The sequence below is a fragment of the Ammospiza caudacuta genome, chromosome 3, assembly GCF_027887145.1.
Source record: "Ammospiza caudacuta isolate bAmmCau1 chromosome 3, bAmmCau1.pri, whole genome shotgun sequence".
Classification (NCBI taxonomy): Eukaryota; Metazoa; Chordata; class Aves; order Passeriformes; family Passerellidae; genus Ammospiza; species Ammospiza caudacuta.
This window is the reverse complement of record NC_080595.1, coordinates 64,334,769-64,350,771: the sequence shown is the minus strand read 5'-3', so window position 1 is coordinate 64,350,771 and position 16,003 is coordinate 64,334,769. Positions and strand designations below refer to the sequence as shown.

The 16,003-nt window shown below is 38.0% G+C and overlaps 1 protein-coding gene across 3 annotated transcripts in view; it reads right to left on the bottom strand.

Moving 5' to 3' along the window:
• Window positions 1–16,003, bottom strand: part of PTPRK (protein tyrosine phosphatase receptor type K) — a 382,880-nt gene that overhangs the window by 156,841 nt on the left and 210,036 nt on the right. For all 3 annotated transcript variants that reach the window (XM_058802159.1, XM_058802160.1, XM_058802161.1), the window contains exon 7: window positions 3,952–4,245. In XM_058802159.1, coding sequence (XP_058658142.1) covers window positions 3,952–4,245 — 294 coding nt within the window. The remainder of the gene's footprint in view (window positions 1–3,951; window positions 4,246–16,003) is intronic.

Genomic DNA, 16,003 nt, shown 5'->3' with positions numbered 1-16,003 from the left:
CATGTTTTTCTGAAAAATCGCACCTTGTGCTGAACTTCAGTAAAGTAAGAGCAAGCAATTCCACTGTGTACATATATTAAGCTCTGGACAGGCTGAACTATTGACCTCCTTTGCTGCCAAAATATCAGTTAATCATAAAACTGAGCTGCGAGCTGTTACTCAGAAGCAGCAGCCAACATTAAGAGAACAACTTCTAATTTAGAGTTGAAAAAGCAGGCAAAGTGGACAATTTTAGATTACCACGTATTTCCTACACCCTGCCCCTCTCCCCTATCCCCTCAAGGGAAGAAAGGCAATAACAACTCAGAGGATACTCAGAAGGACAACACATCCCAGAGCCACAGAAAACAGCCTCAAGGATTACTTCTGGTTAAAGTGTTACTCTCTGCCTTTTGTTTTTGTGTTAGAATCCTGGAGAAGTGAATAATCTGAGCAATGACCCCAGGCAAGAGGTGAAGTCAGAATGAAATAAAGCTCAGGTGCCCTGTGAGGACTGAGGGGGATGCAGTACCTTTCAGCATCAGCAGCTGAGAACACAATGCCTTGGTCATGCCATCGTGGGTGGTGCTTAAAAGAGGAAATAACAAAGCACACACCTGGCTCTTACAGAGGGTAATGTAAGAAAATAGTGTTTTGCTTCAGATGTGTCAGGCTTCAGCCATTTAAAAACACTCAATGGTTTCACATATTTGATTGCTCAGCACTATCTTTAATCACAGACTGATAAAACAACACATCTAACAAAATGCTTTCTCTTCAGCACAGGAAAGATTACCTGGGAAATGCCGGGTAGACAAACAGGCTGTCAGAGAACTTAACTAGTGGAAGAATTATCCCTTCATTAAAGAACAATTTTGTTTAGCATTAGTGGAAACATTTAGTAAATGAGTCACCAGACACTAGTTTTGCTATGAGGAAGACAGAAAATGATCTAAATACCTAATAATAAAAGTGCACTTTTGACAATGAGGTAAGTATGATCATCACTCAAATCACTAAGGAGTAGAATGCATCTCCAGTTAAGCAGAGGACAACTGATCAATAATATGTTATTAAGAAATAGCATGAAATTATAAATACTGAATGAATTATGGGGAAAAGGTATTTGAAACTTCATTTGAAAACAATGTTGATATTTGCTTAAGCATTAAACAGAGAGCAGAATAATAGCTTATTCTCATTATTTTTTCAGTGAGTTTGCTGTTGCTGCTTGGAATGTAAACTTTAATCCTTACAAGCTCATCAGATCAACATTTACTAATGCACACTTTTTAATCTGTATAGAGAGCAGTCAAACTTCATGTTAAAAATTCATTTATTTTCCACCATTCCGTCTGATACTGAGCAGATAATCAATTATAACTTTTTTCAGAATTTGAACTAGTGTGTGTAAAACTCATGGAAAGAGAAAATTGACAAAGAGCATTGACAGAAAAGAGAGTATCTGTCTGAAAAATAAGTGAGCTTGTCAGGAATGAGAATTAGGAATAATTGAAGAAACTCCAGAAAGAAGATATTGCTGCAGAGATGTCATCTAATACAGCACAGTAAATCACCTGCCAGTCACTGTACAATACCGGCAGCAGCAGATACTGCAGGGTGAGATATTCCATTATTACCTTTGCCTTTTCTTATAAATCTTTACTTTGGAAGAGACTAATTTTGATGTTTATAATTTGCCTTTTAAAAGCAAAATATTAGTATATTCAACCAAAAAAAAAAAAAAAAATCACATTGACAAGGACCTGGAGTTATCTCTCAGAAGCCTTGGGAGAGCACTGCAGAAAAGGAAGGTCTCTCATTTTCCAGACAGGTGAGGAGGCAGCAAGGCATTCAATCTGGTTCTGTCCCTGACTCATCCCTGATGATGTGCACAACATTTCAGTCTTGACAAATCCTTGTTGACGCACCTTCTTCTAGCTGAAACTAGCTAGTAGTAACAATTATTTGCCTTCACTTTAATGAAATAGGAAGAATCAGTCTCACTGCAAGGTAAACAACTTAAAATTTTATTATTAAAATTATGCACGCTGTCACAAAGTTCAGAATTTTCTTCTCAAGTATTTTTTTGATCTGCTTAATTTCATAGTGGATTAAATTGAGTTGAATTTTTTTCTCAAGCCAGATTAGATTTTGGAGCCTTATATGTGAGTGTTATGTTAAAAAAATTAAAAATAAAAACACACCCACAATAACATGATTTCCCCAATGAGGTTTCTAAGAATGTGTCACATGATTTCTTCCTTTCACACAAAAAATCTTTACTCTGTCACAACCCGGGTAAATTAAATTACATTTCTTCAAGTGCTATGAAAGCAACCTGAACAGTTCAATTTGCTAGTCTCAGCTCAGCCTCTTTAAAACAGAAGCAGTTTTCCAATTCCTACTTTTTCAGATGAATGTCTAAGCCAATTCTGTGCAATAAACCAATACTTTAACCTTACTTAGATCTCAAAGACCGACATCTTAACTAAGATAGACACGTAGGTCTTTCTACTTCACTGGAAAGACGACTAAATTATAAATACCATCACAAACTCCAAAAGGTGCCTTCAGCTGGGTCTTACTCCAGCTTTGTGTATCAGCTTCTGACAGTACTGTGAGCAACTTTAAAAAAGATTCTCTAATTTTCTGGAATTCATACCCACTGACCTACTCTGCTAGAATTCCTGGCTTCTGGTCCAGACCCTGACACTCTTCCTTAAGTAAACAAAGTGAGCATTCATCCATCAGAGATCTGTCTTCAACTTGAGAAAAAAACCTATTTATATTTCTGATTCACATATGCATATATATACATGACATATGAAAACCTGAGACTCCAGCTTGTCCTTCTGATTACTTTAATGCAGTTGTGAATAGATGGTTATCAACACTCTTTGCTAAATCAAATACTGTGCCAACTTTAAAATATTGTCAGGCCCTAGAAGTCTTGAGACTAGAAGAGAAAACCCCACAATTTAATTTTTGCTTATTTTCCTCACAGTCTGATATTCAAATCTATAATTTTTCTCCCCTGAAACTATGAGACATAGGTATTCTCTTTTTTCTTATGAAAGCTGAGATTAAAATAACTTTAAATAGCTTTAGAAGCAACAGCATATAACACAAGTTGACAGTGTTTAATCTTCTTGGTGCTGGCCATGTAGGGGAATTCTGAGAAACAGGAAGTAAACTGCAGGGCTCAGCTGCACATGATTTTGGTAACAGAAGTCAAAAATGGAGAAAACGCTCTATTTGTATTTTCAATTGTATTCTACAATTTACAGAATCATAGAATAGCCTGAGATGGAAGGGTCCTATAATAACCTGGTCCTACTCTCAGTCCTGCACAGGAGAGCCCCAAGAGTCACCATGAGCCTGAGAGCACTATCCAAAAACTTCTTGAACTCTGGCAGGCTTGCTGCTGTGACAACTTCCCTGGGGAGCAATCATAGCTAGAGATTTTAGTATTTGTATTTTAGTTCTTGGAGATTCTGTCAGGCTGTACGTAACTGCTTGGGAAAAGGCAAATGATGCAGAAGTACACTAGTTTCTTTTTTTTCCCTCCACAAGTCTATTTCTTAAAAATATCCTTTTTCCCATGCAATTTGCCTTATGTGCAAGTTTATTTAAAATGTAATTGAAAATATGAAGGTGAAGAAACAAGGAAGTCAGGACTTTCCAGAAATCAAGAGATCCCTTTCCTTACGTGATGAGAAGCAAAATGTTTTCTTAGATTTCTAACTTCTCACTTCCTATTCTACCCTCCAAGGGTTAGCCACCTAGAACAATGACCAGGCAAAGTAGAGGACTCAGGAAACAATCCAGAAACTTGGGGATCCCTGTGGGTGTGAAGGAAATCCTTAAGTCCTGATACAAGTTAATTGGAGCCAACAGGCCTGCCAATCAATTAAACCATAAAGTAAACAGCTTTGGGTTTTTTGTTAATTTTTCCATAGCAACACTCACCAGCACACTTGGTCCTGGTGATGAGTGGTGGTCCTGGCTGCCCCGTGCCACCTTCCCCCGGGCGGGTGAGCAGGACCCGAATCTCGTATTCGGTGTCGGGGTCCAGGTGCCACAGCTTGTACGTCGGTGCATTGACAGCGTGGGTCTCGGTCCAAGTCCCAGATGTCATCCTGTACTCCACTTCTTTCAGGATAATGGGGCCATCCCCAATGATGGAGTTGGCATTCAGCTGGATGAGCAAGTAGGTGGGCCCAACGCCCAGCAGCTGCGGGGGTGCTATTGGCCGAGGAGGCTCTGCAGGGGAGACAAAAAATAAGGCAGCGATGAAACAAAAGCTAGAAAAGCCACTAAGGGGTCTCTACACAGGGAGTTGTCAGAGTTTGGTCAGCAAACATTCCAAACCACAGAAAGAAATTCAAACTGACATGAGTGAAGAAGTGCTGAGGAGAATTTCAGCTGATGGGAGTGAGTGGTGCACTACTGGTATCTGCTCAGTGCTGTATTTTCCTTCTAAAAATCTCAGCTAGAGACCACAAAATTGTGTCTGATTTATATATTGCTGCTGCTTGGATTTTTTTTTTTTTTTTCCTGAGAAAAACTATGCTCATTTATATAATTTACTATACCAATAACTTGAATTTTTCTTTTATTGACTGAAGCCACATTTGCAGTTTCCTTATAGAAAGAGCCGTAAGAAATGATACACTACCCCTGCACAGAATATTCTTAAAAATGAATATCACTGCAGTTAATCTGAAATCACTGGATGCAGTTAGGGAAAAGGATGCAGATGCTTATTACAGGCATTCAGAATACTCAGAACTGAGCAAAGCTGCCAGGAGAATGACAAAATAAAGACATATGGCAACAACATATAATATTTTATTCTTTAGTAAGTTACTACTGATTTTGAAACTTGAACAATAGGATGTGTGTTGCCTTTTGTCATCCCCTCTTCTCATCAGCTTCTGCCTGCCTACATATTTCAACGCAGCTGCAAAGTGAAAAAGGTAAGGACAGACCAAACAGAAAGAGGTGGTCCCCCCTACCCTGAGAAATGTTAACATAGAAAGATTGCCTCAGCATGATTTATTTTAAGAAGCAATCACAAGCAACAAGTATTTTTCTAATAAAATGAATTCACTGATAAACATGGAAGGTTCATTTTCATTCCAGATGGCTCATATTTCAGCTAATTTGTTTCAGTTAATTAGGCAACAATGCTAAATTCAGTGCACACTGGGGTTTCACATAGCAGTGATGCAGAACTAACAAATCAGCAACTCTGAGCAGGTAGAGGAGATCTCATGGCCAGTACATTAAAATAACTTTTAACCCCAGACCATAAGATTTCCCTAGCAGGGGACCCTTACATTCTACACAACAGAAGACAAGACACAGATGCATTGTACGTATTCTGCCTCCGAGGGATGATGCCACCAGTGTCAATGACAGAACACATGGTGGGGAGTGCTGGACCTCCTCTGACATCCCATCCTCCCTGCATAATGAAGTTCAGCCCCTGGTTCTGCCTGCTTCCCTTCCAGATATCACAGCTTGCTCCAAATAGTATATTTACCAGCTCTATAAGCAAACACGTTTCCCAGATTTTGGCACATATCTTGAGGGCATTTTTCTAAATTAGCTCCTTCTCAAACCACTCAGTTTGGAGACCAGGGAGTCTGTAGCCATGCCATAGTGGCTGTAATGGGACCTGATTTTTTCCTCCCGGAGTGAAAGGTGAGTGCACCAAGGTGTTTCCATTTCTGCTTTAGGATATATAGAACTATAAAAAGTACCTCAATTAATTATTAACCTTTTGCCCTTCTTTGGCAATGTATGTGCTTATGAATTAATTTAGATCCCTACCTGCATCAAAGCTCAGAAATGCAGCTGGCCATAATGAGGGCAGTTTATTTGCTGTGGAGCTAACATATTAAATGTCCAACTAATGTATTCTAAGGTCAGTGTGTATTACAGCAGAAAACATCATCACTGATGAGCATGATGCACTACCAACTCCAAGTTATAAACTTCTAAAACATATGGCTATGTTTAGAAGCATACACTTTGATTAAGAGCTGGATTATCACAAATAAAACCTCACATTAATGAGGGCATTGCCTATTAAGTTTTTATGTTAAGAAGTAAAGCACATTCTTATATTAGCATACGCATTTTGTTTTTAAGCTCTTGAGGCCAAGGAGACTTATTTATAAAGTCTCTCCCAGTTCCAATAAATTATGCATGAATTTTAATCAGTTAGCAAATGAACAAGTAATTGTTCTGCAGTATTATTAATATTCTTCATAATATAATATACTATCAGAACCAGAGGTGAGGTGCAAGCAGAAATCCCAAAAGTACACTAAGTATCAACTGAAGCATGCAGTCCCAATATACCAGGATAAACTTTTCTGATGTTACCCAATTAGCTTTCTATTAATTATTCCCATTCATAACCACATCTCCAATTATAATTTGAAATCACAATTTCCTTTTGTATATACAGCAGCCTCAAACTTTTACAGTTTAAAAATTGCCACTGATAGCTAAAAAAGATAGAACAAAGCCATTATTAATGTTTTGGTTGCATTTTCATATAAAATACCACACATATCAACAATACTTTTATTTCAGTGAGTTTTAAAACGTAATTTAAATCCTTCAAGGAAGTATATGTTGCTGGCTTTTTTTTGCCCCAGCAATCTGGGTCCACCTGCAGTAAATAATCCAGTTTCAGAGTGCCCTGAGAAGACAGCCTGCCAAAAATGAAAAACTGCTAACATGAGGCATGAAAAATCAAAGGAGATGCATGAAAAAGTACCCTAAAGAAAATCACCCTCTCAGAAGTTTGTTCTGGTTTAAAACAACATAAAAACTCAGCTTCAGCCCAGCCAGGTGATGGCTTAGATGTTCAGAGCCTGGATTAGAGGCAGAATTGCAGGAAGTTGAGGCTCACCAGGTACCCACCACAGCAGCTCTCCTCCTGCCTGGCCCTGTCAACGTGCTCCAAGGGAGGTGGCCCCATCTCAGATGCATTTTGTGGCTTCCAGCCACCCAGACCCAAAGCCAGGTGAGGCAGCACGGTGATGTCCCTCCATACTCTCCCTGCCTTGATCATTCCAACCCAAAAGGAGAGCTGTGCGCCTTATTTATGCCAAAAAAACCCAACCTTCCTCAATTACTATGAGGAGATATGGCTAAGGCATGCAGTATTCCCAGCAATCAATTTTCCTTGAGCTCAGTTCCCCTTTCCTCAGCCATGAACTCTCTGTGAAAAGCCATAATGTTCTAAACCATAACCTCTGGAAAAATATTTCAATCCATAGATGGTTTAACTTATCAGTAGAATCACAGTTTTAATAGATATTTAAGATACACTAAAAGTTTGATCAAAGACCCTGCAATGGTGAGTTTCATTTCTTCCTTTGCTAAGCACAAAATTTAAGATTCCTTCTCCAATGTAACCAGTTTAATTATCAACTCATTTTCTGACTATAGTTTCAGCCAGTGTATAAAGGTGTTAAATCTGATTAAATCCTTCTAGCTTTCATGGCCACTAACATCTCAGAAAGACTATATTAAAAGACCACTTGTACATCTGCAAGATATTAAATAAATGAAAATGTTTTCATGCATAGCATGTTGCAGTATTTGGTCAGCTCTGGTTTTGACATAAAATGCCCACAGCTAAGGTAATAAAAAATTAAGACTGACATTTCATCAGTACTAAGTTCTCATTCTGCTGAGCTACTAGCAGTACATTATGCTCACATCAGTATGTATATGACATTGTATATTAAACATAGTGAGATATTTAGGCACCAATGACTAGAATGAGCATGCAACTTCAACCTCCTCTACCAGTCTTCCTACAGTTAAGTTGTTGTGTCATATTTTTAATATGAAACATTGTATGCAAATAATTACGCATTCACAAGCGGAAAAAGCAACCACAAAAGGTCATTAGTGCTATTTGTATAGTGACTAATATACATAACATTTCCAATACTCTCAAGCCACATATGCACATTATACTACATTGCCTTCCAAGATTAAACACTTCCTAAATTAAAAACAAAGGAAGGTAGTTTCATTTGTATCTTACTGGCAATTGCATACTGTTAATGATCAGTTCAAAGCAAAAAATAAAAGTAAACCAGAATCCTACATATTGTTCCATTTTGGAGGAAAGGCTGATACTGGATGCATGCTTGTTAAAATCTTATTTTCACATCTTATTTACAAGAGCCATGTTTTGCTGAGCATAACATGTACCACTCTCAAGAGACTCTTGCTAGACAGCAGAAGGGTTTGGAGAGGTTGGGAGGAGAGGGCTGGTCAGCCCATAGCCCAAACACTCAGAGCAGGTGCATGCCTTCATCCACTCTCATCCTGCACTTGTGCCTTGTACAGGACCTGCACACACTGATGCTGGGCAGTGACAGCTTGCAACTCCCCTCCACTCATGCACACACTGTTCCTTCCCTCTGGTGACAGCATGTTCATCTTGTGCTGTGATGTCTCACACCAAGCCATATACTTGGTATGTTGATGAGCATTAACTGCTTAACCCAATGCACACAACAAGGGTAATCACAAAAAGTTTAATTTTTACAAGTATAAAAAAGCATTCATTCATTATAGGAAGACCAACATCAGCTTCACCTCCCCAGAAACTAAAATTGATTTTTTAATTACACCATAAGTTATCAAGAAAGTAGGTCAACGAAAATACTAAGTTCCTTTAAAATTTGTCATAATTCAAAGAAACAAAAATATGAAATCATGTAAATACATCTAATACTGGATGTTCTAGGGATTACAGCAAAAATGTCTCCACAAATGACTCAAGACTGACTCAGCTTCCACCTAACTCACTTCCTCTTCTAGGAAAATTTCTTGCAAAGCTGTTTAAGCATGCCTGCATATTTTTTACAAGCTCTCTGGCTTTGTAGTTGAATTCAGCTGAAGTTCAGTGCCTGACCCATACTGGCTATGCCTTGTTGGAGCACAATTTTTGCCATAGGAAGCCCTGTGGGACCAGGGGCCCCAGGTGTGGGACACCCAGGCAATGTGAGACACCCAAGGCATAGAGGGGTAAGGGCTCAAGCCCTGCTTGCCAAGAGCTGGACCTGCGGAGAAGTATGCCTCTGCACTGGGCTCCAGATTCATGTGGAGATATCGCGGCAAAGCTGCATCGCAAGACCCATGGCATCCGGGCAGAAGGGCACGGGAAACAGGCTGCCAGTTCCTTGCAAGAGCTACACTGCTTCAGTACCTTTGTGTTCTGGAAGATTACATACTGCCCTAGAGATTCATGTGTTTTAAAAAGCATCGAAAATCAGAAGAAGTAGAAATATTTTTTTAAAATTTGGAGAACATGAATGACATTTAGAAGAAAAAGTTATGGCAGTCAAGTACTGGCAGGGAAACAACATTCTTGGTCTTAAAAGCTGGTTAATCCAGCAGAAAAAAAGAAATAACAAGAAGTAGTGATTGAAAACTTAAATTTGAAAAGATAATTAAGCCACAAATGGAACAATGAAAATAGCAACTGAAGAACAATAACAGTAGGAAAATCTGCATTGTCTTAATATTAAGTTGGAGAGAAAACAGAAGATGTTTCTCATACCTATGGCTCCGAAGAAGTATAATAGAAAGAAATTGAGCGGTCATGAAGGTGGTGACAAAATGAATTTTGAAGGTTTGAAAATAAAAACAAACCATGGAGGCTTTGATCCCAAACACTTGGTTTTTAAAAATTTATTTTTGTAAAAAAATTATTTTGCACGTGGCATATCTTTAATTGAGACTAGAAATATTTCTTTCAGCTCTCCAAAATTGTAAGGAAGTACTGCTCTGACAGGAAAAAAAAAAAATCAGAATTTAAGACAAATAAGTTTATTTTGTACTTGGCCTATCTGCAAGGACACCTGGCTGTCATCTACACTGATAGCAGCCTGACAAGACTTGCCACCACTTAGCACCAGTACAAGGTATGTTAACATAAATGAAGGACTTTGCCAACTAAGGGGAAAGCATTACACAAAACATTACTTGCCTGATAGGAAATTCTTCTGCACAGTTAAAAAGCAGAGGACTGAAGAATGCCAAGCTGAAAGCACAGACCTGATGAGCAGCATGAACCTTAAAGTCACAGAAAAAAAAATAAACTGCAGTCACTCTGCAGTTTATTTTTAAATTTCCAACAAGATCTTAAGTTTTGTCTTTCTGTACATGACAGACTACACTCACAGCTATCTCCCTATATGCTCCATCTCTAATGATTCCTTTGGTCCTTAGTGGTTTTGCTGAATAACTCATGCAAGACAAAATATGCCTCAGATAGTTTGTGCAACACATTGAGGACAGTTCAGTAATGGGAGATGAGCACTCTCCTTGGCTTCTGAAAATCAGGAAATACAAAAAGACTGGAAAAAAAACCAAACCCAAAGCCAAAATGTGGCATATTTTCTTTTTCAGCATTACTGAAAACACACCTCTAGGTCTACATTGCCCCAAGACCTAACCACTAATCAGACTTCAGATGGAAAGTCCGATAAACAAAATTATATCAGGACAATGTTAACTACCCAATTCATAGGTGCAGACACGCAGCCAGCCTCAGGTGAGAAATGCTGCCATGAGGGACATAGTTAACGAGATCCTTGTCTGCACACCACATAGTGGTACTTGCTTTTCTTGCCTCAGCAGCCCACCTTATTCTTGTGACAAAGGGGAAGAACAAGCGCAAGCTTATTCCCAGCCAGACATACCATACATCAGCTCCGTAGATTACTCCTGCCCAAGAGACACAATGCATCTGAAAAACGTCAGAATAAAGGAGGATGAGCTCGACTGCTGGGCAGGGCACATTGCAGAGGCTGCAGGAAGGCACACTTTCTTAAACCATCTGCAGCCCTAAAAATAACTCACCTCAGAGAAGTTTCACAATCACCTCCACTACTGCAAGGCCAAATACTGCTGAGGAATTAACAAAATAAAGACCCAACCAGCTGCAAGTCCTCTGGAGCTCTCACAAGCCTGGCCATTTAATTAAAAATTCCCCAAGACATCATTCAGCTTTTCTATTTGTTCATTAACACATTTACCATTTTCTTAATACATGTATTTGTTTATTTTCTTTTTTTTCTCCCAGTGGACAAAAACATAGCTCTGTTTATCAAGTTTTACTCATTTTAACCCATTTTCTACATTGCTAACAATTGTAGATTGTCAATTTTATTTTTTTTCTGATAGGAAATTTTCTATTGCTCCCATCTTTGTCTTCTACAGCTAGCTTGGAGAAGGCACTGTACTGATGAGAAGGCAGATTTTTTCATAAAAATAATTAACTTTGATATATTACACCACAGAATGACGACTTCATGTAGAAATCAGAAGGCTTTTACAGTGAAGTGTTCCATGTAGCTACAGGCCTGCCTTTATTTTAAAAAAATTAAAACAAAACAGTACAACAAAAAAAACCAAAGCCAGAACAAAACTAAACTCCAATACAATCAAAAACTAATTCTGACTTATCTCAGCTGCTGTCCTGTGACCATAAGTGATGGTGGCTGCATGAAGAAACTTAAACAGCTCATGATCTACGATTGTGCTATAAAGGTTTTCCTCAAACTCTTTTTTCTTTTTAATTTCACTTATGCAGACTTTATTTCTGTGACTTCAGAAAATAATTTCTGTGACTTTAAAATAGAATTTATCTCAACTGCAGAGTATTTATCTCAACTGCAGAGTATTTGGCACTAGCTGCTAGTCCAGAGTTTGAGACAACACCTACAAAATGTTACATTTTAATTAAGAGAGTTAGTTGTCTGGAACAAAAGAACTCATTCTAAGTAATGGCTTAGTGACCAGGTGGTATCAAGTGATTTATCCAACTCTCTTCAGAGAGTTTGAGGACTATTTTCATTGTCTTTTATTACTTGAAATGGAAAAACTGAAAGGATCAATTTTAAATAAACATTTAAAATAAATATCTATAACATTGAAATTCCAGTTAACTACCTAGAGAATCAGTCACTGGAGAAAAAAAACAGCAACAAACAGAAATGGCAAACTGAACAGTGAGCTGAACAGTGAACCTGGCTTAGGTAGGGTACTGACATATTTCAACATAATACCTCTAATTTGGGGTCTGCAAACAGGAATAGTATGTCACAAGCTCACTTTAGCTACTGTTTTAGCTTTGAGCACCCAATATATAAAGTTTGTGTCGTAGATACGACACAGGCTGCAAGCTCATGCAGCTAAAATGTATTTAATTTAGGTGACGTGGCAGTTAGTGACCACCTAAAGTGCTGAAATAGGAATTATTTCAGCAGCAAAAATTGCTAACTTCTGCATAGTGATGTTATATCCTATGCATCACTGTGGCATTTTATTCACCTTGATTTGAAACACCACCACACTCATTTTATTATCTTCCTTTAAAATAAAGGAACAGTGTGCAGCTTTAGCATTGTCAGCAGAAAGTGTAAACCAGGTTAAGAACATGCCCAGCTCATATGTTAAAAAAAAAAGTCTGTCTAAAAATTGGAATATGTCATCTCTCTAAACAATTATGATCAGGACACATGCCTAGTTTTTGAATGATAGTAGGCTATGTTACTATGGGAATCAATTAGAAGATTATGACACATTTTGTCAAAAAGACTGCATTGTGTAAAGACACAGATGCAGCACACTCCTAGAGGAACAATGAATAAATGTAAGAAAAAGAGGTGCCTGTAATGAGAAGACATTCAAATTTTAAATAGGAAAAAGAAAATCAGTCAGCATAAATGACTCAGCTGTAGAAATGTCTCCATCAAAGACTTGATTACAACAACTTCATTATCCACATGTATCAGTAATGCCCTCAAGATGTCAATGTTGAGATTTCTGCTGGAAAGAAATATTTTATCTGCTTCATTGTCAGGAACCAGCAGGTTGAGAACAAAGTTTAATACCTTCTTCAAAATTGATGCTTCCCAAGAAAGAATTGCTCTCAACTCTACAAGGCTTTGCAATTTGACAATACTGTGATTGCATGCGCATCCACATGCTGTCAATGGTGAAAAGGAATAAAACTAGAGATTACAGAAAGAATGATTGAAGAAAAACAAAATATTGTTTTAGAGACTTCAGCATTTTCTTTCACATGGTGATGCAACATGTGATGGGAATATATTTCTTTTCTGAGTACTTGGATTACTTTAATTTTTATTTAATTTTAAGTCTGAACTGGTCCTGTTGAGATTGTGAAGATTTTTGCATTATTCTTATATCTGTGGATGCTTTAGTCATGCTCACACACTCAGTTTACTGCCTAAACCAAATATAGAAACTTTCCAACAGACAAAAGTTACAGTGACATATTTATAATCAAACTCAAAAAATGCAAACACTTGCAACAAAACCAGAGCATTTCAATAGAATTCAGTGAAGCAAAAATAAATCAATAGATAGATAAAAATAAAAAGGGGGGGGGGTGGGGGGAACAACACAGATTTATACTTCGCTAGCTCTACCTATCTATTAAACCTGAAAGCTAAAAAATTCACCCAGACAGCACTCCTGTCCAGGAATTCTCCTGTATGCCTTATTTTGGAAGTCACAAGCCAGTACCACCAAAACAATTTTGCAGCTCTCCTGCATGCCTTTTAAATGAATGAGAAAAAATGTGTCAAGTACTGTTGGGACAGTAGCATTGTGAGACAGGACTCAAAACTGGATCATGCTCCATAAATGCAATGTACATAACCTTGTACCAGAAGGGTACTGAAGTCTAAAGTACCTGCAGATGAGCTGGCATGGCTTTGGCTTCCAAGCATTTACAGTTGTATTTAATAGCAGTTACTTAGGAAACTTAAGCGTGTAAGAGATGAGACTGATTTTACTGTAGCCATTTACTGAAACCATGAGTTAAATAATTGATGCACAGAGGTGGGAGAGGGAGAGGTCACACTCTTATTATTAAGGCAAGACCTTAAAAATGTGCAGGGGGCAGAGATGAATAGAAAACCTTCCCCTTCAGACTTGCAAGGCATTCTGCAAAGTTCTTTCTCAGGTATCCCATTTCACATATGGTAAAAACTTTCTGTCAGCACTTGAATACTACCATCAAAGGAAGGTAATGTAAGGGTTACACATTAATGATTATGCAGAGAGATTTTGTGTGTGCTCAGCCTATGCAAATCTGCAGGGAAGAATGACAGAATTCATCACCACTTTTGGGCAAACTTATTTTTGAGGGGCTGTTTTCTTGCTGTCTTTCTATTCATAATCTTTTCTAAGACACATATAGATGTTCCCCACCAGCAATGTCTTCACATTTCTTATTACAGCATGTCCAAATATTTCTTGCCAAAAATGCCAGAAGGCAACCCACTGGAATGACAGAGAAGGGGACTAATTTTAGGAGGCACTGAGACACTTCCCTCAATCTATGCAATGAACCAACAGAAACCAAAACGGTTTTTACATCACAGTTTTACCTCACAGATGTGAAATACTCATCATCTACCATGCACCTCAGAGAGCAACCCTACTCCTCCACTTCCCACCATCAGTGTTGCATGCAGTGTCACTACATTACACTACATTCACAGAGGTTTAGGTTTACAACTGATCTTGCAGGGCTGGACATGGAAGTTCCCTGCTTTCCTAGGTTCCTTCAGCAACTTCCAGTTGCTTTCAGACAAAAGCCAGTGTCAGCAGAGAAACAGAAACACAAGTTCATGTTTGTGTTTGAGAGAGGGGAAAATGGAAGGCAAGGATTGAGACTACCTTTTAAGAAGGTGCTGGCTACTATATCTGCTTTTACCATGAAAGTCCAGCCTCAGAAAGGGGCAGGGGGATACACGTGGTCTAAAGTAACCATCACCCTTGCCACAGCAGATGGACAGATGTAAAGAAATACCTGTGAAATTAGGGTAACAATGAAGCTGCCATTCACCCCATTGCCAAATGGATTCTGAGTGTGATGAAAAGTCTGAAAGAAATTTCTAGAAAAACACATCATAACAGAAAACCCCACCAGCTCTGCATGTGAATAAGATCTTTAGGAGATATTATGATTTTATATAAGTTGATAAAAGCCTGTTATCTTTGTTTTGTTGCAAAAAAAGGTTTAAAGTATCAATATGAATCTGGAATAGAAACTCCCTGTGTAGAGCAAAAGAATCTAATTTTTGGATCTTATTTCAATTGACACAACATTCAGTTTGAGAAAAAACCCTCTCTTTGCTCTCTTATTTTAACCATTCTGAACTATCTTACAATTTCTTTAATGGGCAAACTTAACAAAAATACACAGCTGCTTATTCTGCTACTGCATATTTTAATTCTTGTATATGATACTAACCAACATCTACTTAAGTTGGGCTGGCATACTGAAAGTTCTGGAACCAGCCTTGTGTATTCACAAAAGAAAGGCAAACAAAATCAACAACTCTACAGAAATAATAAGAAGAGTAGAAACTGTACAGTACAGCTTTTCACTACAAATACAAGATCCACTGGTAATAATATAGTTTAAAATAATAAGCACCATTGTGGAAATTGCTACCTTCAAAGATTGCACAATTAACCCATATTGTTTATTACATTTACCCGTATGCCTGTGCATATGGGTAAATGTAATACCTTGTTGAAGGCTGGGGGTTTTCAGGGTTCTGCAGGTTGAACCAAGCACCTAGGAGCACATTACAAAAGATTTGGAGACAAAAATAAATTAGTTGTCACCATATTACCAGTTAAACAGATAGCAGTAATACCTTAAAGCAGCCCTTACATTTTACATAAATGTTGATAACAAAAGCATGGCATCATGGGGAAATTTTTTTTTTGTGTAATTTTATCAGCAAACTCTGTTGGCCCCAGTAACCAAAGCTGGGAACGCTTTTTCAGAAATTTTAAATACTGTTTGTGATGAAGACAAGGAAAGTCAAGATTCTTCCTGCTGAATTCTGAAGTTCTTCCTGAAACTTCTAATGTGTGTGTGTTCTTTGAAGAACTTGGCTGGTTTGTTTGCTTTTAAATG